At 46.0% G+C, this 24,663-nt stretch overlaps 1 protein-coding gene across 1 annotated transcript in view; it reads right to left on the reverse strand.

Moving 5' to 3' along the window:
- The window catches only part of DNAJC11 (DnaJ heat shock protein family (Hsp40) member C11), a 57,231-nt gene that overhangs the window by 19,748 nt on the left and 12,820 nt on the right, over positions 1–24,663 (reverse strand). The window contains exons 2-4 of the mRNA XM_079129242.1: positions 21,517–21,646; positions 19,537–19,610; positions 11,760–11,861 (exon numbers count right to left, since the gene is read on the reverse strand). Coding sequence (XP_078985368.1) covers positions 11,760–11,861; positions 19,537–19,610; positions 21,517–21,646 — 306 coding nt within the window. The remainder of the gene's footprint in view (positions 1–11,759; positions 11,862–19,536; positions 19,611–21,516; positions 21,647–24,663) is intronic.

Consider the following 24,663-nt stretch of genomic DNA (forward strand, 5'->3'; position numbering starts at 1 on the left):
GCGGCAGGACCCAACAGAGCGCTCAGGGCGCTGCCGCCACAGCATCCGTGTCACTGCTAAATGACATGAACCGGGAGTTGGCATTTGCTCTGTGCAGGACCAGAGGACATATTTTGGTGCTGTGGGCCACATCGTCTCTGCTGCCACTGTTCCACTCTGCTGTTGTCTGTTGGAAAGGATCAGAGTAAATGGCTCGCTGTGGCCGGTAAAGCTTGTTTGGAAGCCCTGAAAGCAGAAGTGCGTGAGAGCCCTCCTCCCTCCTCCCTCCTCCCTGTGCAGGGGACGGAAACCAGGGCTGGGGCTGGGGCATGCGCCGTGAGCCCCTGCCATGAGACGCAGCCCCAGTCCTTGAACTGCTCCTGAGTTTTATGTCACAACTATTCTTTTGCCGTTTCTGTCTCTTAACCGGAAGCCTGTATAAAAGCAGGCAAAGGCTTCAATGTGGCACCCTGAAAGAAATCTGCAGGTCTTGACTGGTAAGGCTTTGTTTTTTTGATGAGATTAAACAGAGTATATGTTTTATTTTTAAAAAAATAAGTACTACATTTGTTTTCCCAGAAAGTTGAACTTGCGAGTTTATAAAATATTTTTCCACAACGACTGTCCAAAGTGCTAACTCTAAACAGAGGAAAATTAAGTCTTGGTTCTGCCAACGCAGTGCCAGCATCATCTTCACTGGGCATTCCTATTTTTTTTTTTAAGTTGTAGATAGACAGAATACCTTTATTTATTTATTTTGTGTGGTGCTGAGGATCAAACACATGTGAGGCAAGCGCCCCACCAAGGAGCCACAACCCAGCCTGGGGCATTTCTTTTTTAAAAAAAATTTTGTGTGTGGTACTGGGGTTCTCTACCACTAAGCTACACCTTCAGCCCTTTTGATTTTGAGACAGGGTCTTGCTATGTGGCCTAAGCTGGCCTCAAGAGTGTGGGCGTCCTGAGTCACTGGGGTCACGGTGTGCACCACTGAGCCCAGCTGCACCCCAAAGTTTGTAATGCACAAATGAAAAGAGAAAGCTGCTTCTGGGTTGGTCCCTAATGGAACTTCATAAGCAACGGTGCCAGTCCCCTGTTGGCACACAGATGCTTCAAGCAGAAACTCAGTCAGTCCTGACAACTGTTTGATTTCCAGGCCAAACACTTGATGCCACAAATGCTTCTGTGAACTTGGGGAAAACGGTCCACACTGAACATGAAACCATTTCTGTGGGAGTGAAGGGCAAGGGTGGAAGCAGGGAGAGCAGGCAGGGAGGCTGTGACTCCATCCCAGGGGAGGCAGCATGATTGAGCTCAAGATGGCAGCACTGGGTAACCAATGACCTTGTGTCCATCTCTTAACTGCCACCTCCTTCAACTCAGGAGACCTGGCAGTTTTTGTCTGGTTCTTTAGAGAGGCAATCACATTATACACATTATTTCAATTTTTGTTTTTGTCTTTTGGTCCCAGAGATTGAACCCAGGGGCACTTAACCACTGGGCCACATCCCCAGCCCTTTTTTAAATTTTATGTAGGGATAGTATTGCTGAGTTGCTTAGGGCCTCGCTGAGTTGCTGAGGCTGGCTTTAAACTCTGGATCCTCCGCCTTAGCCCCCGAGCTGCTCGGATTACAGGCATGGGCCACCACTCCTGGCGCATTATTTCAATATTTATCTTACTATGTGTCTAATTGTCTTGGCTAAAATAATTTTATTTCTTTTCCCAAACAAAAATCTAAATGTTACGTATCTGTGTTAAGGCGACGTGGACAACCAACTGATTTGCCAGAGGAAAAGCAGCTGTTAGGAGTCGGAAAATGTCTGGTCACCACTTCTCCGACCTCTCTGCTTGTTCCTTACATACAGCCAAGATAACTGGAACCCCACGAGCCAGTGACTTCAGACTCGACACCTCTGGTGCTGACCCAAGACTATGGAAAGCAGAGCTGCCAGTGAGCCAGAGAGAATGTAAGGCTCAGGTGCCAACTTGCTTGATGAAATTAACTGTCCTGGAAAATGACCCATCAAGTCATTTTGAGTTGACAAGGACATCTCTTTATTTCAGAGTGGTCCAGATGCCACCTTCTGTTCTTTTTCCATTTCAGGGAAACAACCTTTAGAAATGGACTGGTCACAGCCTCAGAATAGATGGATTTCTTCTCTCGGTGCCAAGGAGGGCTGGGCTACAGCCTGTCATTCATTTTCACTTGTAAGACAATATACTTTTATATAATGAAAAGGGACAAGTTTGAGAGGAATGAAGTCAGATTTGAGTTCTGACAGAAAAGTAAAAAATATAAAGCAAAGATAACAAATCTAACACTGGTTAAATCAAATGGGTTAGATTTTTTTCAACCACTTCTAATTGAACATATGCAGGCTTGTGTCCTATTACATCAAACTGTTATTAAATCAAACTTTGCAAACAAAAAGATTTACAAAAGAAAGTACTGGGGCTGGGGATATAGCTCAGTTCGTAGAGTGCTTGCCTATCAAGCCCAAGGCCCTGGGTTCAATCCCAGCACTGCCACAGGCCTATAATCCCAGCCACTTGGGAGGCTGAGGGAGGTGGATCACAAGTTCAAGGCCAGCCTCAGCAATTTAGTATGGCCCTAAGCAACTTGGTGAGATTCTGTCTCAAAATAAAAAAATAAAAAGGGATGGGTTTGTGGCTCAGTGGTTAAGCTCCTTTGGGTTCAATCCCCAGTACCAAAAAAAAAAACACAAAAACAAAAACAAAAGGAAGTTCCTCCTCCTCCTCTTCTTCTTCTTCTTCTTCTTTTTTTTTTTTTTTTGCAGTGCTGGGGATGGAACCCAGGACCTTGCACATGCTAGGTAATTGCTCTACCACTAAACTACACCCCACAGGGCTTTTAAAAAATAGTTGAGACTGGGCCTTAAGTTGCCCAGCCTGGCCTCAAACTTGCAATTCTCCTGCCTCAGCTTCCTCAGAGTAGCTGGGGTTATAGGCAAGGGCCATGGATTAAAGTACCTCCCTCCCTCTCTCTCTTTTTAAAAAATATTGTTAGTTGTAGATGGACATATCTTTAATTATTTTTTATGTGGTGCTGAGAATTGAACCCAGTGCCTCACCCATGCTAGGCAAGCGCTCCTCCACTGAGCCACAAACCCAGTCCTCTTTTTTTTTTTTTTTTTGATACTAGGGATTGAACTCAGAGGCACTTAACCTCTTAGCCATGTCCCCGGCCCTTTTTTGTATTTTATTTAGAGACAGGTTCTTGCTGCATTGCTTAGCACCTTGCTAAGTTGCTGAGGATGGCTTTGAACTCGAGATCCTCTTGCCTCAGCCTCCTGAGCCACTGGATTATAGGTGTACCATTGTGTCTGGCTAAAGTACCTCTCTTAAAGTAATCTCTGCCATTAAGTTCAAATCACATACTTTTATCTTTCTGCTGCTTGCTCAGCTCTACTCCTGAAGCCAAAAACAACTACAGATTGTAAGCAACAAGTTTGTCCTGCTGTGCTTCAATAATATTTTATTTTCAGACACTGAAATATGAGTTTCATAGAATTTTCATGTCTCACAAAATATTCTTCTCCATATGTGAAAAACATTTTCAGATGGGCAGTGGCCAGCTTGCTGACACTTACAGAGAGCACCTAATTCTACCATCAGTGTATGGAAACAACAGCCCTTCACAATAAGGATGATGCCTCTGGAAAGCGACCAGAGGCACACCTGGCTGCTGCAGACACCTGACCGCAGCCTTCCTGACTTCTGGAACTAGAGTTTTCTGCAAGTTTTTTCTTCTGCATCAGTGCTACTAAACCACAGGGTCTGTCAGTTCGGGCCATAAGTCTTCAACACGAGTCATCCAAAAAACATGATCTGGCTTCTCAAGTTCTGAGCGACACAGTAAAAAACACAAACTGACAAGCTTCACAATCCGAGGAGGTGAGCACAAGAGGAAGCAGCTGAAGAACCCCTGGGCGGCCTCTCCTCCAACCTGCCAGCTACAAGCACACAGGTACTCCGCTCACAAACCAGCCTTTACCTTAAAGAGTTAGAGAACAATAAGCACCTTTTTACTATCTCCCCGCAAACCATTGCGCTGGTTTAGATTCAGCCACCATCTGAATCCACTGCTTGAGACAGGGCCTGAGAATCTGCATTTTCATAAAAATAATATCATGATATAGCCGAGTTCACTAACTGGCTTTTGGTAGCATAAACTAGTTGATATTCTTTTTTTAACTGAAATTTTTACAGATATTAATAATTTTAATTCATATGCAGCTGTATAAGAATAAGAAGCCAGGCATGGTGGCACACTCCTATAATCCCAGCAGCTTGGAAGGCTGAGGAAGGAGGCTTCCAAATTCAAAGCCAGCCTCAGCAACTTAGTGTGACTCTGTTTCAAGATAAAAAATGAAAAGAGCTTGGATGTGGCTCAGTGTTTAAGCGTACCTGGGTTCAATGCCTGGTACCAAAAAGAAAAAAAAAGAAAAAAAGACCGTAGAGTAGCCAGGTGTGGGGACTCACCTGGGTAATCCCAGGGATTTGGGAGGATGAGGCAAGAGGACTGCAAGTTTGCGGCAATCTCAGCAACTTAGCGAGATCCTGCCTCAAAATAAAATAAAAAGGGCTGGGGATGTGGCTCAGTGGTTAAATGCCCCTGGGTTCAAGCCCCAGTCCCTGCTCTCAAAAAGGAAGGAAGGAAACAAAGACAATAGAAATTAAAAAGAAAAATAAGTTTGCCTTATATGCATCTTTTCCGTAGAGCCTACTGGAAGATGTTTCACAGAGAAAGTGCAAAACCAAACAAGAAGGCATGTGAGCCAAGTAAGAAGCAAACCTAAGCTCCAAGAAGAAAGGGGACCTGTGGTTCTGAGTCACAGGGTCTGAAGACGTCTGCATGTGGGCAGCACTCGGCAAGCCGAGCAGCATCTGAGAAGTTGGTGGGCATGCTCCTGGAACGCAGGCCAGGCGGGGCCAGGGACGGAGCCCTAGAGGCCACCAAGGTAAACATGAGTGACATGTCACCTAAGGGCCTGCTGAGGCTGAGGACAGTTCTAGCTCCGACAGCAAGTTTGGAGATGCATCTGCAACAGAAGCTGAAAGGACTGAAGGACAACTGCTGGCACAGATGGAATAGCGCTAGGAAGGGCAGGTGTGCTGTCCGAGCATCTAGACAGCCTTCATGATGTAATTCAACCCAAAGGGGTTGTAACCACTAGGGCAAAGACTATGTGCCCTGTTGGGGAACTGGGCCTCATTTCTCTGGGAGGTCGCCTTAGCTACTAAAACTGAAAAAACCATCAGTATAAACATTTGACTCAGAAATGCAGAATAAACGTCAGAAAAGAACACAAAGAGGTGGAGGGTGGCTCCTTCCAGGGAATGGGAGACAGGAGGAGGAAAGGAGTTACGGTAAGGTGATTGGGATTTTTCTCCCTACGTCTGGTAACTGTGACACTCTCCAAGCTATTTACACGTATTACTTTGGTGAAAATATTTCCCCCCATACCTTAAGGACTTCCACACTAGAAACTACTTAAAAATTATCACCATCTCCAAAGGGTCTTATATGCATATTTTAAATCAACAGATTTCTTGTGTAGAGCCTCAGCTGTCTTGCTCAGAAGGGCTCAACACAACAAGAAGACACCCTTACTAACAGGCAGGGCCAGCAGCATGGAAAGCCTTAATGATAATCTGACATTATCAATGGGCACAGCCATGCCCAATGGCAGGGGATCCAACTCAAATGGAAGAACCAACTGCCTTGGCCTGGGGTCCACTCCTGCACTGGCTCTGTGGACAGACTGGAAATTCTAGTTTTTACCTTAGTTACATATCCCATCCTCCCACTGCCATCTTCTAGAAGACAGAGGTCCCTACCACATAGTGTTTTAAGATGAGACAGTGTGACAAAAGTTTTATTTCCACGAGTCCCCAGCAGCTTCAGTAGCTCAATGCTCCTGATACTAAGCTCAAACCATTTCCTCCAACATTCACTCACTGCTTCTGGTTCTGGTCTCTCTCTCTCTCTCGCTCGCTTTTGGTTCTTCTCTCTCTCTCTCTCTATTTTTGGTACTGGGGATTGAACCCAGGAGGACTCTACCACTGAGCTATATTCCCAGCCCTTTTTATTTTTTGAGACAGGGCCTTGCTAAGTTGCTGAGGCTGACCTTGAACTTGCGGTCCTCCTGTCTCAGCCTCCTGAGTCGACGGGATCACAGGTGTGGCCACCATGCCTGGCTGGTTCTGGTCTCTTGAGTCATCACATATTAAGCCTGGTCCCTGCTTCACTGCAGAGTGAGGGGAAACATACCTCTTAGACTTCAACCCTACAAATTCCCCCATCATTGTTCCAGATACATCTTGGACATACAGATTCACTTCCCGTCCACCGGGAAGTTCTTCCCCCAGGTACCTCCTTCTCATCTTGTTCTGGCATCACTTTCCTGGTGAGGCCTGACCACCCTATTTGAGCCTGCTGACCTGCCCCTCACCTCGCTCTAGTTGCCTCCATGGCATCCAGGATAGAATTTATGTGCTGTGTTCACTGCGCATTATCTGTTCCTCAGGTAGAATGCTACTTTTCATGACAGCTGGACATCATCTGTTTTAGTCTCTGCTGAATGTATTGCTTTGTTTTTCGTAATGCTGGGGATGGAACCCAGGCCTCACTGTGCTAGGCAAGTGCTTTACCACGGAGCTATACGGCCCTGAATGTCCACACCTTGAACAATGCCTGGAAGGGTACAGGCATTCAATTCAAATTACTTTGTGAAAAACAACCCTCTTTACCCTGTACCCCTCAAAAGATGCTGATTGGTTGCTAATATTCAGCCAGTGAGTCAATTAAAGGCTACCATTTCTCCCTTCCCTCCTCTTCTAAGCCTGTTGTTGTCCCTGCTAGTCTTTATTTTGTGCTTAGCCCTTTCATCCTTGTTCGCTGGGTTGTTAAGTTCCTGGTGCTGTCCTCTGGCTTGGGTCACCTTGTGAGTGTGCAGCATCTTCGCTCTGTTGCTCAGAGGACCTGTGCACGGGAAGGGCAGCCTTGGCAGCAGAGAGGAAATGCTGCGCTCTTTAGCCCGCTTTCAGCAAAGTCAGAGACAGGTGAGCATTCAGCCAGGAGCAGACCACTCAAAATTTTTAGTTTTTGGTTTCAGATCTGCTTTTTGAAATTTTTAAATGTTTAGTCAACAATGAAGACTACACACATTCAAGGTGTGCAATGTGATGATCTGACGTACACATGCATTAATCCTTTTTCACGAACTGATCAATGTATCCACCACCACCTGCACTCAATTATTTTCATTTTCACTATTTTATCTGATCATGAGGATAAAACGAAGAATTTCTGTCAAAAGGAATCTCAATAGTAACTCTTTACTAACTGAAAATTCCCCTAGAAGAAGCGACAAGAGGCAATGTGAAATGTGCCCATTTTACCCTGACAAACCTAGGATGGCTCTTGCCAGGATGGCTCCCCTAGCCAATGTCTCTCAAGCATTTTATCTGGGATCAGAGAAAGAACCTGTACTTGCTAATTTCATGGAAGCTTAAAGTCAAAACCTACCAGAATTTCAAGAACTAGTCTGGCCCAATCACCACTGGCCCCCACCAACTGTGGCATCTCATTTCTGAAATGCTGTCAATCAGTGATCACGCACACACGGAGGCAACAGCTCCTTGCCCTGGAGCCCGCGGTGCTCTCCGTTGTCTCAGCGCTACCCCAGAGCCCACTCCAGACAGGATCGGCCAGGTCTGGCCCTTCTCCTTCCGACAACTTTCAAATTCAGCAGCAGCGCACTTCTGCATGTGGTAAATGGTTCCCTCCTGCCACTGAGCATCACAAACATACGGGCTCAAATGGTTTTTCCTGTACTATCATCCTGCAGCCAAGTAGAGTCAGCTTATGACCTCAGAACTGTTTACACAGAGCAGACTTAAGTCATGACCACAGGCTCCTTCTGACAGTTATAATCAGCCATGGCAACCACAGGCAAAAAAAAAAAAAAAATCCTTTAAAAATGCTTGAGCAACGTACTTATATAACTTTATGAAAACATTTTGAGACTTAAGGCATTTTTTATGGACATTATAAGCCTCCTTTGACATATTAATAAGCTTTTCCTAATAAAGCTGAACTGTGTTTCTAAGCTATTACATGAACTATCCTCATAACTGAGCCTTCTTAAAACCAGAAAGGAGATCTTCCCAAGGAGTTTACATCAACCTTCAAGAAAGAAAGGAAGGGACCAGGGAATAATGTAACAATCTCCATGAAACATTTTCTAAAAGAGTAAAGAATAAAGGCATATATACCCCTGGAAACAGTCAAGCCCCTAAGCACTCCTAGGTGAGTCCTCAGCTGCACCTGAGAACCAAAGAGTTCAGCAGCAACAATTAGACAAGGTGCCTTTGATCCAACAGTCTTCTGAAGATGCCTGAAGTAGCCACTGTCCATACAGCAAGAAGACTTACAGATAGAGAGAAGAAAGGAATTCAACTACCCGGTGTGAAGTGAACGCAGCACAGCTTTACCCTACTGTAGGACCTTAGCCTCTAAAAGGCAAGACATGTGGATAGAGTATACAATAAAACAGAAGCCCAGAGATGGAGGGAGGACGGTCCAATCAGTCCACGGCTACACCAGTCCCTCCTGGATGAACCTCAGGGCCTTCCCACACCGCTCTCCGTGCAGGGCCACGGAGACAGCCTCAGCTGGGTATTTTCTAGCAGTAAGTGCACATAGAGGACTTGTTTTCCCAGGGCAAAGTGAAGGCCCGAACAGAGGCAGTAAGAACTAGGGACTGTGGGGTCTCAGGACTTGAGCTCATGCGGTGGGGCTCACAGCAAACCTCACCAAGGGAGAAGCTGGGCTGAGGCCAGAGAAGGCACCTCATAAGCACAGAGACCGGAAGGTGGAGTCTGAACCTGGATCCAGGGCTCTTGTGTCCAAGGCTCTTCTTGTGTGTCGTGTGAGGGAGGTGGGTGAGTGTATTCCCCCATCAGATGCAGAGGCACACACTGGAGGCCGGCACTCGCCTTTTCCCTTCTGTGCCCCACGGCACTCTTCACACTGCAAACCGCACGGGGCCTGGCCACAGGAGGAGGCCGAGGGTGAGGTCAGTGGTCATCTTCACATCCCAGTCGGCAGACCCCATCTGGCCCCAGAGTCCAAGGGGCAGAAACTGGGAGCTGAGCCACATGAAATACCCATTTGATGCCCCATGGAACATCAAAACAAAATTAGGGGGAGAGGGCATGGCTCAGTGGTAGAAGAAAAAAGGAAGAGCTATAGAGTTAAAGCAAAATTAGGCTCCAAACCTCACCTTGGAACTAGTACCATTCTGTATTTACATATCAATGCTATCTTTTTCTCTTAACATCGACTTCATATTTATTCAGTTTTTCAACGTGGTGTGGCAGGATGTCCTCACTTTACAATGGGGAAAATAAACACAGGCCAAAAAGTATGCTCGGGGTCCTGCTTTCTTGCATCAGTCATTGTTTCTCACCTACCTATTTCCACTTGGACTTTTTGCTCTGTACACACACCCTGCTGCAAAATCCTAGACTCCCACTGATGAAGACAGAAACACCCATCCAAGGGTCAGATTCAGGATCACACATGACATCCAGCCTGCTACTGCCCCACGAGCTGGGGTCCTTTATGGGTGGTCCAGCTGACAGGCTGATTCCTACCATTGTCAAAAGCATGGACCTATTAAATGCACCCTTTTCTTCTTAGAAGGAGGCTGTTCCAAACCTTTCTGCTCATCTTGAAAATAAAAACAAACAAAAAACCCAAACCAAAAAACCCTTTGGAAATGGAACAAAAGATCTAGCTCAAATCCTCTCCTCAAAATGCCACAGAGCCAACATCTGGTTATCACTATTTCTGGTTAGAAAATGTTTTATTTATTTCAAAGCAGTTTATGGAAGTAGCAAAGTACTGGAAATTTTAAAATAGCTTGCATGCCTGCAGGAAATGGTCCCAGCTGTGCTCCTCACTCCACAGAAAGAGGGCCCGGAGACACATTTGGAGAGTCCCAATAAGCGACCATCACGCACAAGCAGGCACACCCAGATGGCCTATGTGCTTCCAGGACACAGCTCTGGATGAGCTTCTCTTCCCTGCCACTGCTCAGACAGCAGTGTAAATGCAGCCAGGACAGCAAAGCCACCAGGGCAACTGCCTGCCTGCCTCATTCCTGCCCTCACCTGCAGCTGCCAACACTGGTACTTTAAGTCAGACACCCCCAGCACACTGGCCTGGGCCCATGCTGGGGGTCATAACAGGGAACCACTGAGACACCTCAGAGACTTCTGAGTCTCCGAATGCCTCAAGCTCCCTGGCTCAGTTTAGCTGGGGTCACCTCCTACCTCTTTCTGATTAAGAGATAGTTCTATGTAACTGAACTGTCACCTGCTAGGGGTAAGTGTGTGTGGACATTTACAAATACCATTGGCCATCTGTATCCATGGCCACGAACCCACGGAGCAAAAATGTTCAGGAAAGAAAAAGCACTGGTACTAAACACAGACGTTTTCTTTGTCATTATTCCTTCAACAGTACAGCGTAACAACTGTTTCTACAGCATTTATGTCGTGTCCTTACAAGTAATCTAGAAGCGGTTTTAGACACACGGGAGGAGGTGGCAGGTTATGTGCAAACACCGTGCAGTTTTACAAAGGAAGGCGAGCATCCGTGGGGCTGGCATACTTTGAGATGTCCTGAAAACAGCCCCTCTAGGACCCTGAGGCATAACTAAATTATATATACTGTGACATGTGCAAACATACAGGTCTATTCTGAAAATAAGATTTTTTAAATGCTCTGTGTGTGTTGGGGGGGAGTATTTAAAAAAAATCTATGTTCTAGAATGAATTTAATTGGGTTCACTTTACTGGGTGCTTCCCAGTTTAAGCTGTCATTATTCTTTTTACGATATTTAAAGAAAAACAACGATGTTTGTTACATACTTTGGTCAAATTTCTCCTCCCTACAATGCCGCCGAGTTGGCAGATTATGGAAGCCCTGGAGAAGAAAAGCTGGGGAAGGCTGCTAGCTCTTATCACGACGGACACAGGCTTTCTGCACGGCCATGCTGACCACAACGGGGGACTGGTTGCTAAGTCCCTGACTGCACACAGTTGGACAGCACACCAGGCCACAATCCATCACTCCGTATGCTGCCATCCCACACTCTCGGGACAACCTCCCTAGCGAATGCAAACAACAGAACTTGGTTTTGGACTGAAAAGTAACTTTCTGACTCTGAGGTGTCATACCACTGAGGACTTGGTCACCTTATGGCTGCAGAGACAGTCTGGTGACTGGTGTTCATGGCTCCCACGTCCTGGGGTGAAGAAAGCAGAGGTCCCTGCTTAATGGGATCTAGAAATGCCCTACATTCTCTGCATCAACTGACCACTCGGTGTCCTGTTGCCCCCATGCTTAGGTGGTTAGGTGACTGTCCCCTCCTGACACTATTTCCTGCTGATTTTCAGTGCCAAAGAGTTGGTTGGGTAGCACAGCCGCAGGAAAAAGTCCTAGAGAACGAGCCTGTTTCTGCTTGGGGATCCTGGGTTCCATGAGAACGTGGGGTTGGTTCTGCTTCCCTCCTTCCCGCTGGCAACACCTGCTCCAGCTCAGCAGCAGTAGCTAGCAGAGCTACCTTCCAGAAGAACCCACTCTGAGGCAAGTGTTTTGTCCCACCTCCTCTGGTGCGCTGTTACCATAAAGCCCGCCCGTCCCTCAGTATCTGAGGCCTTCCTGTCCTATAACCCGCAGGGCTACCTTGGGGTTGGTTCGCTGCTGCAGCCTCCTCTCCTCCCGCTCTCGCTGCAGTCGCTCGAATTCTTCTCTGATTTCCGCTGGAGTTCTCCTCCGCTCCACAACCTGCGGGCAAAGCAAGGGAGTCAGCTGAGGAGCAGGATGTGAGGAAAGCACATGAAGAACTTCTGAATGCCTTCATTTTGGCAGGTACAGGTTGCTGGGGAGCCTGCGTGCTTGCCTCCTGGGACCTTGAGGTGTGAAGAGAGCTGTGACGAGTCTCTGCCACGGGCCCCAGAGGAGGGAGAGTGCGGCCCACCTCCCCGGCAACTTCCCTCCGCTCTCCAGAGTCTGACGTTCTTTTCTTTAGCCACCTCTCCGAGACTGCATGAATCTTACGAAGAAAATCCCACCGTTTAGATTTTCTAATGGCGTCCCCAGTTATAAATGCAGGCCATCAACTCAGACATGATGCTGGCTAGTGCACTGGGGACTCACTAGACTCCTCGTGGGCTTCTTGGACCAGAGGATCTCAAGCTGTGAGGGCCACGTGTTCCAGACTCGTGGGAGCCTTTCTCCTACAACATGTCGAGAACCTTTGCGTGGAACACTCCATGACGTTCTAGTCTTAGCCCAACGATAACTGGGACAGATAGCAGACCTCAAGTCTATGAGAAAATAAGGCCTTCCATCCTAGCCTTCTTGCACCACGAAAGGAAGACGGTCTAGGTTAGATTTCAGAGAAGGGGAGGTGGGGGAAACAAAGGACAGCCACAGGTCCTCGGGTGCCCCTTCTGGGAAAGGAATCTGCACCATGTGACAGCTAAGGGTCTCACTTATAACTGCACAGTCCTAGGCACTGCTAGAAATGTGTTGCTGGGAGAAGGACAGAAAAGAGGTTGCTCTTCTTCTGTCACAGTCAGTGGTTAGTGGACGAGGGAGCACATTCAAACTCATGTTCTGTGTTGGTGGGAGAAATATAGGAAGTCTTGAGGTGGTGCTGACAGAGTATCTAAAATGGTGGGTGATGGGAGAAGAAAAAGTACCCGAGGAGCTCCAAGTTTAAAAAAATATATTTTTTAAAATATATGCTCATGGGCTGGAGTTGTAGGAAAGTGGTAGAGCCCTTGCCTAGCATGTGTGAGGCACTAGGTTTGATTCTCAGCACCACGTATAAATAAATAAATACATACATACATACATAAATAAAAGTTATTGTGTCTATCTATAACTAAAAATATTAACTATATATATATATGCTCATAGCAAAAAATCAACAGTACAAAGGATATGAAAAAAAGTATGTTCTCATTTATCCACACTCTCTTCTCTCTCTCTCTTTACCTGCCTTAGTACTGGGTATTGCGCGTAGGGGCACTCCACCACTGAGCTGGATTCCCAGCCCTTTTAATTTTTTATTCTGAGATAGGGTCTTGCTAAATTGCTAAGTTTGGCTTACAACACGCAATCTTCCTGCCTCAGTCTCCTGAGCTTCTGGAATTACAGGTGTGCACCGCCACACCCAGCACACACTCCCTCTTCACAGAGGTTGACCTGCACACACACACGTAATTTTTTTTGGTAGTGTCAAGGATCGAACCCAGGGCCTTGTAAATGTCAGGCAAGTGCTCTACAAGTCAACAACATCCCAACATCCAACATCCCTAGATCAATTGTAGGTTAATATTCAATTATTTATGTCTCTTCCTAAAAATCTTTGCATATGTATGTGTTTGCATTTATTTATGTGTAAATAAATATTTTTTAACATAAATATGGCCATATTATAAGCTTCGCTCCACTCGATGTTAACAATGGAGAAAAATAAACACAGCCACTAGCTTATCCAAAAAGACTTTGATATTTGTTCACTACTGCTTTCAGAAGGTGAACAGAAGAAAAACAAAAAAGGAAAAACCAGCCTCCTGGTATATGCCTGTAATCCCAGTTACTTGGGAGGCCGAGGCAGAAGGATTGCACATTTGAGGTGAATCTCATCAAAATAAAATATATTTAAAAAAGAAAAAGAAAGAGAAGAGCCGAGGGAGCAGCCCAGTGGTAGGTACATGCCTAGCATCAGGCAAGGCTCTGGGTTCAATACCCAGTATGGGTCGGGGAAATAACATTCTCTTCCCCTCAAATAACTCAATATTATAAATCAATTGCTAAAAAAGGGAAAGGTGATTATTTTTTAAGAAAGCTTTAAAATAAAAAGATTATTAAAATTATCCAAGAAAAATGGAAAAGCCCTAAAGAGCATGACAGAGAGTGCTTTGGGACCTCAGGAAACCTCCTTGGTAGTACTTAATGGATAGGACAGGTCCTTCGAATGGACCTGCCAACACCAAGGGCCCAGGAACCTATCAGTGGTGTGCTAGCTGCCCAAAGCCGCCACTGGGCTGGAACGAAAGCCAGGCACAGCCTCTCACAGTTTCCATTACCTTCTCAACCTGTCAGTCTCTCCTTTCATTTAAGAAAAGAAAAAAAAAGGGGCTTTAGGGAAACAATGTAGTCAATTGTTCCATTTACCTTTGAAGAACCACAAAAAATGATTCAAAATACTTTAAATATTGTTCATGAAGTTAAGTGAGTTACAAATGCAAACACACCTTATCAGGAAGGATGAGAGGGTCTGGGTGTGGGGCCATAAGGTCTGGAGGGGAGGGGGCTCCTCTACATGGCCCAGGGAGTCAACACTGCCCCAACTCAGACCAAAGGTTCCATAACTGCATGTTCCATTCAACAGGACTCTGGTTTTAAAAACAGGTTAAGCAAAAGTTTGCTTAGCCATAATTTTAACCAGTAACATTAACAGACCCCATCAATATTCCCATACATGATTACACAAATGGTATGCCTTTACTCCATGTACAGAGAAAAAACATGTATCCCATTTGTTTACAATAAAAAAAAAACTAATACCTGTATACCCAAAAAAAAAAAAAAAAAAAAAATTCCCATACACTTTTTTTTTTTTTTAAAAATACACCAACGTGCAAGTTTCCAGGAATTTAAATCTGTTCATACCCTGCAGGAAATGAAAATACTGGACATGCCAGGCACCACAGAGGTCACGGCAGGAAAAGATACGTTTTCAGGAATTCTAGCTCTTTACTCTTTGCAGATGGAATTAATAGCTGCAAATTACTTCCTGCTGCACTGTGATAAACTACAGAAAAAAATAATCCACAAATGCCAGATCAGGCTCAGCCTCCTGGATTATAGGCACCTGCCACTGCACTTGGCTTGTAGTCATGTTTTGAACAATCAGAGCTAACTGCCAATCAAAACAGCCAGTCCCTCCAGAGAGAGGAGGACACTCTGCTAGGCAGGCACCTCACTCTTGGCTCCCATAGGCCTTTGCCATCCAGGATAATTCACATCCTTCTCTGAACAGAGGACAAGATGTTGGAGAGTGGATGGGGACTAAGGTGGCCATGAGCTACTCTCCCCCACTGTGGCAGCCTTTAGAAGCATGAGGAACACAGCACCCTGAACAGCACTGCAGCTGGTAAAGATCACATTTCTCTGCTCATGAACAGAGCGCATCACATGCAGCCCAAGAATCTACATAAGTGTGTTGTTCACCTGAGCCACCTGCTGCAGGTCCATCCCTGGGCTAGCCAGGAAGTCCCACCTTCTGGAGAGGGGAATACGGACATCTTGGAGGAGAGGTGGCAAATGGAAAGAGAACAGAAACCGAGCCTGTCTGACATGACTGCTCACCTTGGGACCTGAGGAAGTCATTCCTCTGTAAGCTTCAGTTTCCTGCTATGATGTGAGGACAGTTAAAATACCCAATTCTGGGGCTAGGGTTGTGGTTCAGTGGTAGAGCACTTGCCTAGCACGTGTGAGGCACTGGGTTCAATTCTCAGCACCACACATAAATAAATAAAAATAAAGGTCCATCAATAACTAACAAAAACCCCAAATTAAAAAAAAAAAAAAAACAAAAAACAAAAACCCAACAACCCAATTCTGCTGGGCATGGTGGTGCATGCCTGTAATCCCAGTAGAGCAGGGGGATCAAGAGTTCAAAGCCAGTCTCAGCAACTTAGTAAGGCCCTAAGCTCCTCAGTGAGATCCTGTCTCTAAATAAAACACAAAACAGGGCTGGGGATGTGGCTCAGTGGTTAAGTGCCCCGAGTTCAATCCCCAGTATGAAAACAAAAAATAAAACAAAAAAATATTGATTCCCGAAGTGTCATCTGGTTTGAAAATTCTATGATCCTAGCCAGTCAATTTCTTATTTTGGAAAAATTTTAGAAATTTAGAACTTTAGGAAAGCTGCAGATAGTTCAGAAAGTTCTAGTATACCCTTCACCCAGCTTCCCCTAATGTTAACATCTTATGTAACCAGGAGTGTCTATCAAATCTAAGCGACCAACATTAGTACATTTCTATTAACTAAATCCAGATCTTTCAGATTTTACTATTTTTTCCATTAACATCCTTTTTTTGTTCTTGAATCCAATCCAAGATGGGAAAAGTGAAATAGAGATAATGCAAAGGATTGCAAACTGCAGATGACCTAGGTCAAAGGATCCAACTCTAAACCTAAGTTCTGAAAGTGAGAGCAGGTGAGCTGAGTATGTGCTTCCCATTCCACCTGCCCCACTATCACAGTCAATGTCATCAAAGCACAGTTCAGTTCAAAGTTAGATTTTCACTGGGCTAAGGATGGAGTTCAGTTGGTAGAGTGTGTCTAGCATGCACAAGACTCTGGGTTCAATCCCCAGCACCATGAATAAATGAATAACTTCGATTTTTTAAAACATTTTTTTAGTTGTCAATGGATCTTTATTTTATGTATTTATATGTAGTGTTGAGAATTGAACCCAGTAATTCACACATGCTAGGCAAATGCTCTGCCACTGAGCCACAACCCCAGCCCCAAAAAGTAGATTTTTGTTATTTTAAGGAAAAGACATATTTTGTTTTCAATGTGGGCATAGGTACCAACACTGCTAACCAATGCCAAGCACTAACATGGTGATTGACAAGCTGGGAATGGTCACACAGCTTTCCTTTAGAATACTGCCAGAGAATGAGAAAGCCTCTTGAAGTCAAGGAAAGCCTCTTGAAGTCCATGAATGGATATTTCGTGGAAGCTGAGAAGCTCTGAAGCCTCCCCAGCACACACCATGAAATGGGAGTGACACGTCTGCTGGGAGCGGACCACCAGCCCCTCCACAGGGGCCCCAGCAGCGTCCTCCACTCTCACCACCCACAGGCTGCATAACAAACGAGTGCAAGTGGGCACCCCAGTGGCTGGCAGCCTGACAGCCTAGAACACTTCAAGAGCAGGAAGAGGGCACAGCACCCTACTGGGGTGGCGGTTACCACTGCAGAGGGAGACTCCAGGTAGGGGACAGTTCACCCAGCTGGAGCCAGTCCTTGAGGAACCTGCTGGAGCCGGGAGGCCTTAGGTAGGAGCAATGGTTCCGTTCCCCTGTACATTATGCACGGGGTGGTATATTCACATAGTTCTCACTCAGAGCACTTTCATCTTGCAGCGAAGCCTTAGTATCAGTATGAACTGATCCATGAGAACTTTATTTCCTTGAAGTAGTTTACTAAAGAATACAAACTATCCATAGCCACCTGTGACGGCCTCAGGGCCATGTGTGTGGTTTTGCCTCATTTCTAATGGGGGAGATGACGATAGGAAATCATGCAATATTTTGCCGGAAACTTCACTGCCCCAGGAGAGTTGGAATAGTGCTGCTGGAAACTAAAACCCTAGACTCCGAAGTGGGAATAGGTGCTAGGGGCCTACAGCTCTCAGTGACCCCGACCGCTGTTTGTTGACTTACAGTCAACTAAAACAATTATGGGAACTTTAAAATAAAGTTGAGAAATTTAGTATTTACAGCAGGATTCTATTTCCTTTTCTGGATTAAAAACTGCTGAGCTACTGAACTTTGTGCTGAGTTACGACGTACTGCTATGACATGAGGCACTGCTATTTCCACCAAACCAGAGGCCACAAACCCACTGCCTTGTGGAGCAGGTAGGACAGGCAAAAGAGCGAAGGGCCTGATAAAATGACTGACAGGGAGCTGGGGGACCTGGTGGGGGCGGTGCACAGCACAGCCTAGTCAAAGGGGCTCAGCTCCTCACTTCTAGTTGACTGCTGCCTCTCGGGGCAATTCAGATCAGTATGACTAATCTTTTGGTGCTTCAAGAAGACAGAAGTCTGAATTTCCATGCAAAAACTCCCAAAGGTGTTGTTGTTGTTGTTATTATTATTTTTAGTGCTGGGGACTGAATCCAGGGCCCTACACATGTTAGACAAGTTCTCTACCTCTGAGCTATATCCTCAGCCCTTTTTATTTTATTTTGAGACAGTGTCTCACTAGGTTGCCCAAGCTGGCCTCGAACTTACAATCCTCCTGCCTCAGCATCCTGAGTACCTGGAATTGCACGGGTGTGCCCTGGTGCCCAAGACCTCCCAAGTTAGAAACATTAGCAAATACACTGTACTGTACGGGGCAATCAAAACACAGTCACAGGTGGACCAGGCATGATGGCATATCCTTGCAATACCAAAGACTCTCAGGAGGCTAAGGCAGGAGGATCACATATATGAGGCCAGCCTCAGAAACTTAGTAAAACCCTGCATCAAAGTAAAATAACAAGGGTTGGGGACGTGGCTCAGAGATAGAATGCTCCTGGGTTCAATCCGCAGTACTGGGGAAAACAAAACAAAACAAAAAACATGCCACCAACATCAAGCAGGAAGAAGAGGAACGTTCCTTGCCCACACCCTCAGGCTTGAGAGGGCGGCCGCTAGAATCTGAAGAGACAGGCATACATGCTTGAGGTCAAATACCACATGATGATGGGAGACGGGCATAAACCCTCAGAGAAGGTGAAGCTTATGTTACTTACTAAGCCTGCCCAAATTTCTTGGGCATCGTAACTAAATTTCTTTAATGAAATTAAGTCATAACACCTTATACATTCCTGCTGCAATTTGAGCTTTAAAAAAAAAATTTTAATGGCTTTATTTTATTTATTTACATTGCTGAGGATCAAATCCGGTGCCTCGCAAGTGCTAGAAAAGCACTCTACCACTGAGCCCCAGCCCCAGCCCTGCAATTTAGTTTTACAACTAGTTTCCGTGTTCGTTTTTCCTCCTGAGTCCCACATGCTCCTTTGTTGACAGCAACATAGAAGCACACAGCAGCAGTGACTTGCCCAGGGCTCCGCCACCCCACAGCAGCACAGCAGGAGGAAACAAAATTGGAAGTGCCTGCATTTCAGCTCAGCGATTTCCTCATGCACCACGGCTGCCCAGGCAACCTATTTCACAGACAGTCGCTATTCATTTTGTTTCACTCATCAAAGTTGACAATGTTATAATATTATAGTCCTTTATAACTGCAAAGGTCATTACAGACAATAGTCCTCCATTTTTTGTGTTTCCATTTTGTTCACATGCCTAACTCTCCCAGCAGCCACATGAAGGAGGACAGAGGCACGGACAGCCGGTGGAGGGGGACAGACTGGCATCCCTTCCCTGAAGCAACATCTTCTAGGGCTCCCCAGCCCTGCCCCAGGGTTGAACAACCTGGGGTGCCATGCATCTCTATAGACAAGCCAGACTACAGACTTGCCCCAGTTCACAATACAGGGTGGCAAAATCAGGTCTAAAATTCCACCTCTGACTCTTAAATACAAGGCGAGGAAGGGGCCTGCCACACCTCAGATACTCTCCAAGGCCTTATCACAGGTTGTAGGTGCTCCTTTGTAGCTGCTTAATGACTCTTCTGGGATGTCACACAGTTTCTCTTACCTCCCATCCTTCCATTTCCAGTCCTCTCTTTCCATATATATCATAGATGGCCCTGGTTTGGGGGTCACTAAGCACTGCAATGAGAAAAACGAGACATGTTTACCACGTACAAAATTCTCCTTTCAGTCCTTTCTGAAAACACTGGCAAGAACATCATTGGTAAGTCCATCTTCATTGCTTCCCCACCCTGTCACAATATTCCTGGGGACCCTCTTCATGCCCTGTGCCTCTTTTTATTTGCTTCCTTGTTAAACCTCTGTTGTGTTTAAAGGTGGCTACAAATCAGAGAAGTCCATCTCCCAGGGTCCAGGCTTCTCTTCACTGCAGGGACAAGGTATACAAGGTGCACCTGCAGGAAGCCAAGCTAAAGGGCTACTGTTTTTAAAACAATTTGGCCAATTTCTGTCATAATACATAAGAGATGCTGGTCTAACAGTTGATTCCAGTTTCTAAAGAAAAATCTGATTCATTATTTACTCTAAAGAATGTTACTATCTCCTGAGACAGTCTATATTTTTTGAGTGCCCCTCTTTTTTATCTGAAATCATTTTAAAAGATACCAATCCCTTTCACTGCTGATCACATCAGGCAAAAAATTTCAGGAAAAGATTTGGCAAGGATCAAAGCCCTCAATGACCAAAAGTAGTTGTAACCTCTCCCCACCACTCTGCCAAGTTGTTCAGGACCTTTGCAAAATCTCCCCCTCCCCTGAGAATTCTCATATATTTTTAGGTCTAATTAAAAAAGGATGTAAACGAGCCCATCCATATTCAAACCTTGTGGGGAAGAAAGAAATGCTGACCACTGGAAAACATGGGAGTTAGACTTCTTGAGTTCACCTCAAGGATTTAATAAGGGAATATCTATTTATTATTTTATTTTCATCTCCCTTTAGGCAAAATATAGGGGCCAGGTCTGCTGGTGTAGCACTTTCACAAGTAGGGGTGGGTTTTCCTGTTAACTTAGACAACAGTAAAACTAATGCTACCTTCTAGAAAACAGAGAATAAAAAGACTTTTGGGCACAGCCACATAAGTGGTTTGACCAGAATGAAATTTGGTAATGACGTGAGACCAAATGCTCACATTTGTCATTTACCAGGTCCTGCAGCCTGATTTCTACTGGTCATTAAAATCTAACTTCTTGGTAAAAGGTAAAATACAACAAATGCTATTATGTCTGCCAAGAGTAGCCTTTATGACTGTGTAAAGAAACACATTATCTAATTTTTTGGTCTGAGTAAGGAGTAATCACCAAGTAGTTCTGAAAATTACTTTACTGAACATATGTCCTCAACATCAAGTAATCTGATGTATTTTGGCTTTTTTCTTCCTATGGAATGTGATGAAATGTGCACAGCACACAGTTGACCCCTCCAAGCACCTCGGCAGCAGGGAGTGTGCACGTGGTGTCAGGCTCTCGCATTGCCTCTGGAAGCTTCCATCATCCCAAAGAGAAACTCTGAACTCACCAGGGAACCAAGTATTTCTTAAGCAAACACCACAATCCTTCCTCTTGACACACCTAAGATTTAGGGTAAGAGCCTGAACCACCTGGCTCTCTTTCCTATTTGCCTTCTTAACAACATTTTCTTTCTTTTGTCAGAATCTTTCTTTAACCGAACACTGCAGAAGCAATAAAACTGCTTTCAGATAAAAAAAGAGAACAAAGAAAGCTTCCCTGTAAGGATGGTCCTTGCCTCCTGAGTCCCTTCAGAGCAGCCCGTGACGATTCACAATTCACGGAGTCACACTCGCTGCTGCTGCTGCGCCTGGGCTCTCATTCTCTACTCACTGGGCACATATCGATTTCCAAAGCAAGACGCAGCTCTCGCAAAGGACTGTCAGTAAGAAGCACTCAACTACCACCTCTTTTACACACCTCCAAGGACTCTTGTTTTCTATCCCCTACAAATCAAGTCTCTTAAAAATCGAGTAACTACTACCTGGGAGCTTCAGGGACGCTGAGTCCTGCACTGACCTTCATAAGCCTGGTGAACAAGGTTAAAGAGTCGCTCCGCCTGTGACTTGAGCTCTGGGTCTCTGTGCTTGTCGGGGTGGTAAAGCATACACAGCCTCCGGTAGGCAGCTTTCAGCTCTTCGGAGGAGGCCTGAAGAAAGAGAGATTCAATTAGAGAAGGGCTAATGGCATTCACACATTATTATGATCAGCATCAGCCCTGAACTAGGAGCCTGTCAGCCCGCTTCCAACCTGTTGGCTCTCCACATACAAGACACAATGAAGTCATGCTTTAATGCCTCAATAAGCCTTCTTCTTTCCACAGCTAATAAGTGATCAATTATGTACATCAACTGCTACCTTGTCTTGCTGGGGAGCCTACTATCAGAGGGAAGGAAAGTCCTTGTCCCTACTGTGGCACATGGTGTTCTGAGCTGAGACTAAATGCCACAGATGCCTGCCTATCTAAGTTCACAAAGGAGAAAGCCGGGTGACCTGTGGGCACAGTGGCGCACACCTGCAATTCCAGTGACTTGCAAGGCTAGGGCAGGAGGATCTCAAGTTCAAAGCCAGCCTCAGCAACTTAACAAGGCTCCAAGCAACTTAGCAAGACCCTCTCTCAAAATAAAATATAAAAAGGGCTAGGGGTGTGGTTCAGTGGTTAAGCACCCCTGGGTTCAATCTCTAGTACCAAAAAAAAAAGCTTTGTACCATTCATTAGACAGAAATGACATCCAATGAACCAGTCTGACGAAGTCTTAAGAAATATTAGTTCTTGAAACCAAAGATAAGTAATGCTGTAAAACCACCAACACACACACCTCTAATCCACCCCTCAATTCTAAAAGTGGCAAAAAGGCCCTACTATCCTGTAGTAACCAGGCCAGTAAAGCCCAACCAGAGTGATCCTTCCAACAGTCATGTCTGCTCCTCTGCCAGGTGCCCTGCCTGACAGTGCAGATGACAGAGCTGCTGGGTGCAGAAGCAGGGGCCACACAACATGCTCCTCCCCTGGGCCCCCTGGTAGCCACCAATAGGCTCTCATCCAGAGTCCCCTGGCCTAGGAGCCCTGTTCAGTGCACAGGGCTGGCCCTGCATTTAGGTGTGGCCTCTGACACGGCTGGAGAAGGCAGCTCTAGCAGGGGCTGTCCAGCAAGTAGTGATTTACTGTGGGAGGCAGCCCCCACTCTGCCGAATCAGAGACAGCAGGACAGGGAACCAAAAATCGAGGCATCTGGGAGAAGAACGGGCCCAGGTCCCCAGTGAGGCTGCCAGGGACTGTGGTGCTCTAGGATCAGGTCCTTGCCCTGTGGGTCCTCAAGGAGAGGTCATGGGGACACAATGAGTTCTGTGGACCAAGGTCACAATGGAAAATGCTATACTGTTTTTCTCTATAATTTCCACAGCTTTTTGATAGCTTTCAATTCTAGGACTTAGAATTAAACTTAAAACTCTTTTGTGCTTTATTAATAATTATGCTAAAACACCAGGAAACCCATCCAAGTCCAGAGGTTCTAAAGAATTCTGCCGATCTCCAAGAGGCCAGGCAGTAAGTGCGACAGGGAAGGCATGCAGACACAGGCGGAGAAGACAGGCTGGGGTGCCTCCTCCCCTCCCTCCACGTGAGGCTCCTCTGTCCTCTGTCCCAACAGGTGTCTGGGGATGTCCTGGAGGGGCCCTCCAGCTCTAACTTGCGGGATTCTGGTTTGCAGAGAAGAGGAGCCAGACCCAGGCACACAGCTGCCCTCTAGGCCAGGCCCTGGATGCCCTTGCTGCCTGCTGGACTGAGATGTGTCTGTGCTGCTGTGGATTTAAATCAGGCGCTCTGGAAGGTTTCATTAACTGCTCCATCAAGAAGGGTCGAGGATCCCCAAACTGAGTGTCTCTTTGTCTGCGAGAATTTGGTAGTTCCCCCCCACCCCGCCCCGCTAATCTCTTTTCCCATCTTGTCCTTGGGGCAGCCGTGACACTATTACACAGCTCTTAGGTGGCTGCCTTCCCTGCCCTCTCCAGCTGGTGGTTATGTGCGTGACTTACGCCATGCTGCAACCAAACCTTTCAGTTTAGGGGTGTAGAATGCAGGTTTTTGAGTCAAATGGCCTGTATTTGGATACTGGATCTGTCACTTCCAAGATCTGCAACTGGCAAGTGAGTTTACTGACCTTTATCTTCCTTATCTGAGGGGGGATAACATGCCTCTCCAGGATGATGTGAGGATGAAACAAACTGGTGACCAAAAAGTGCTTCGCACACAGCAAAACACCTAACAGCTGTGGCTCCTTTAAAACCCGTTTCCAAAGCCAGGCATGGGGGTACACACCTGTAGTCTGGCTACTGGGGAAGCTGCGGCAGAAGGATCTCAAATTTGAGGCCAGTCTCTGCAACTTAGTAAGACCCTAGCTCAAGAGAAAACAAAACGCATTGGAGGAAGTAGTTCAGTGGTAAAGCACTCCAGTACCACAAAACAAAACACAAAAAACGCAACAACCTTTCTGTCTCCCCATCTAAAGACTGGACCGTTATTGTAAGGTATGAAGGAGCTAATACAAGTTCGAGAACTTGGCAAACTCTTGCACGCAGCAGGGATGTAACCACTTAAGCCATCGTTATCATCACAATTCAATTTCCAAAACCCTTTGGCAGCACTGAAGCTGGGACCATTCAGAGAGAGGGTATTGCCTTCGTGCACGGTAGGAAGGTGGGGTTAAGGGAGTAACTCTATAAGCAGGGTCCCGAGCTGACACTCACATGCTTTCTTTAAAACAGCAGCTTCCCGCAGGCAGCCCTTCCTGCCTGAAGTCAACAGGACACGTTATACTCCTCAACAATCTCTCATCTGCAGGGGAGGCACAGGTCTGAGATGCTGATAAGAACACTTACGCTGGGGGGAGAAGAGGGGATTTCTGAGACCCTCACACAGACCAGGTTCCAGAACTGAGGGAGACCATGATGATTCCCCTAGTCATTAACTCTGTGAGAACAAGTTCCAATTAGAACCAGTCCACAAGGGCCAAAGTAACCCTGAGTCACCCTGGATCTTTACCATGTGCAGTGGGGGCTTGGAAGTTTGATGTCACCCTGCTCTCAGTCCAAAGTCAAGAGCTGAACCTGGGTGGGACTCTCTTGAAGGTTCCCTTGGACCCCCAATAAAACTGGAGGGCAGGAGGG

This window comes from Sciurus vulgaris, assembly GCF_902686455.1.
Source record: "Sciurus vulgaris genome assembly, chromosome: 1".
Taxonomy (NCBI): domain Eukaryota; kingdom Metazoa; phylum Chordata; class Mammalia; order Rodentia; family Sciuridae; genus Sciurus; species Sciurus vulgaris.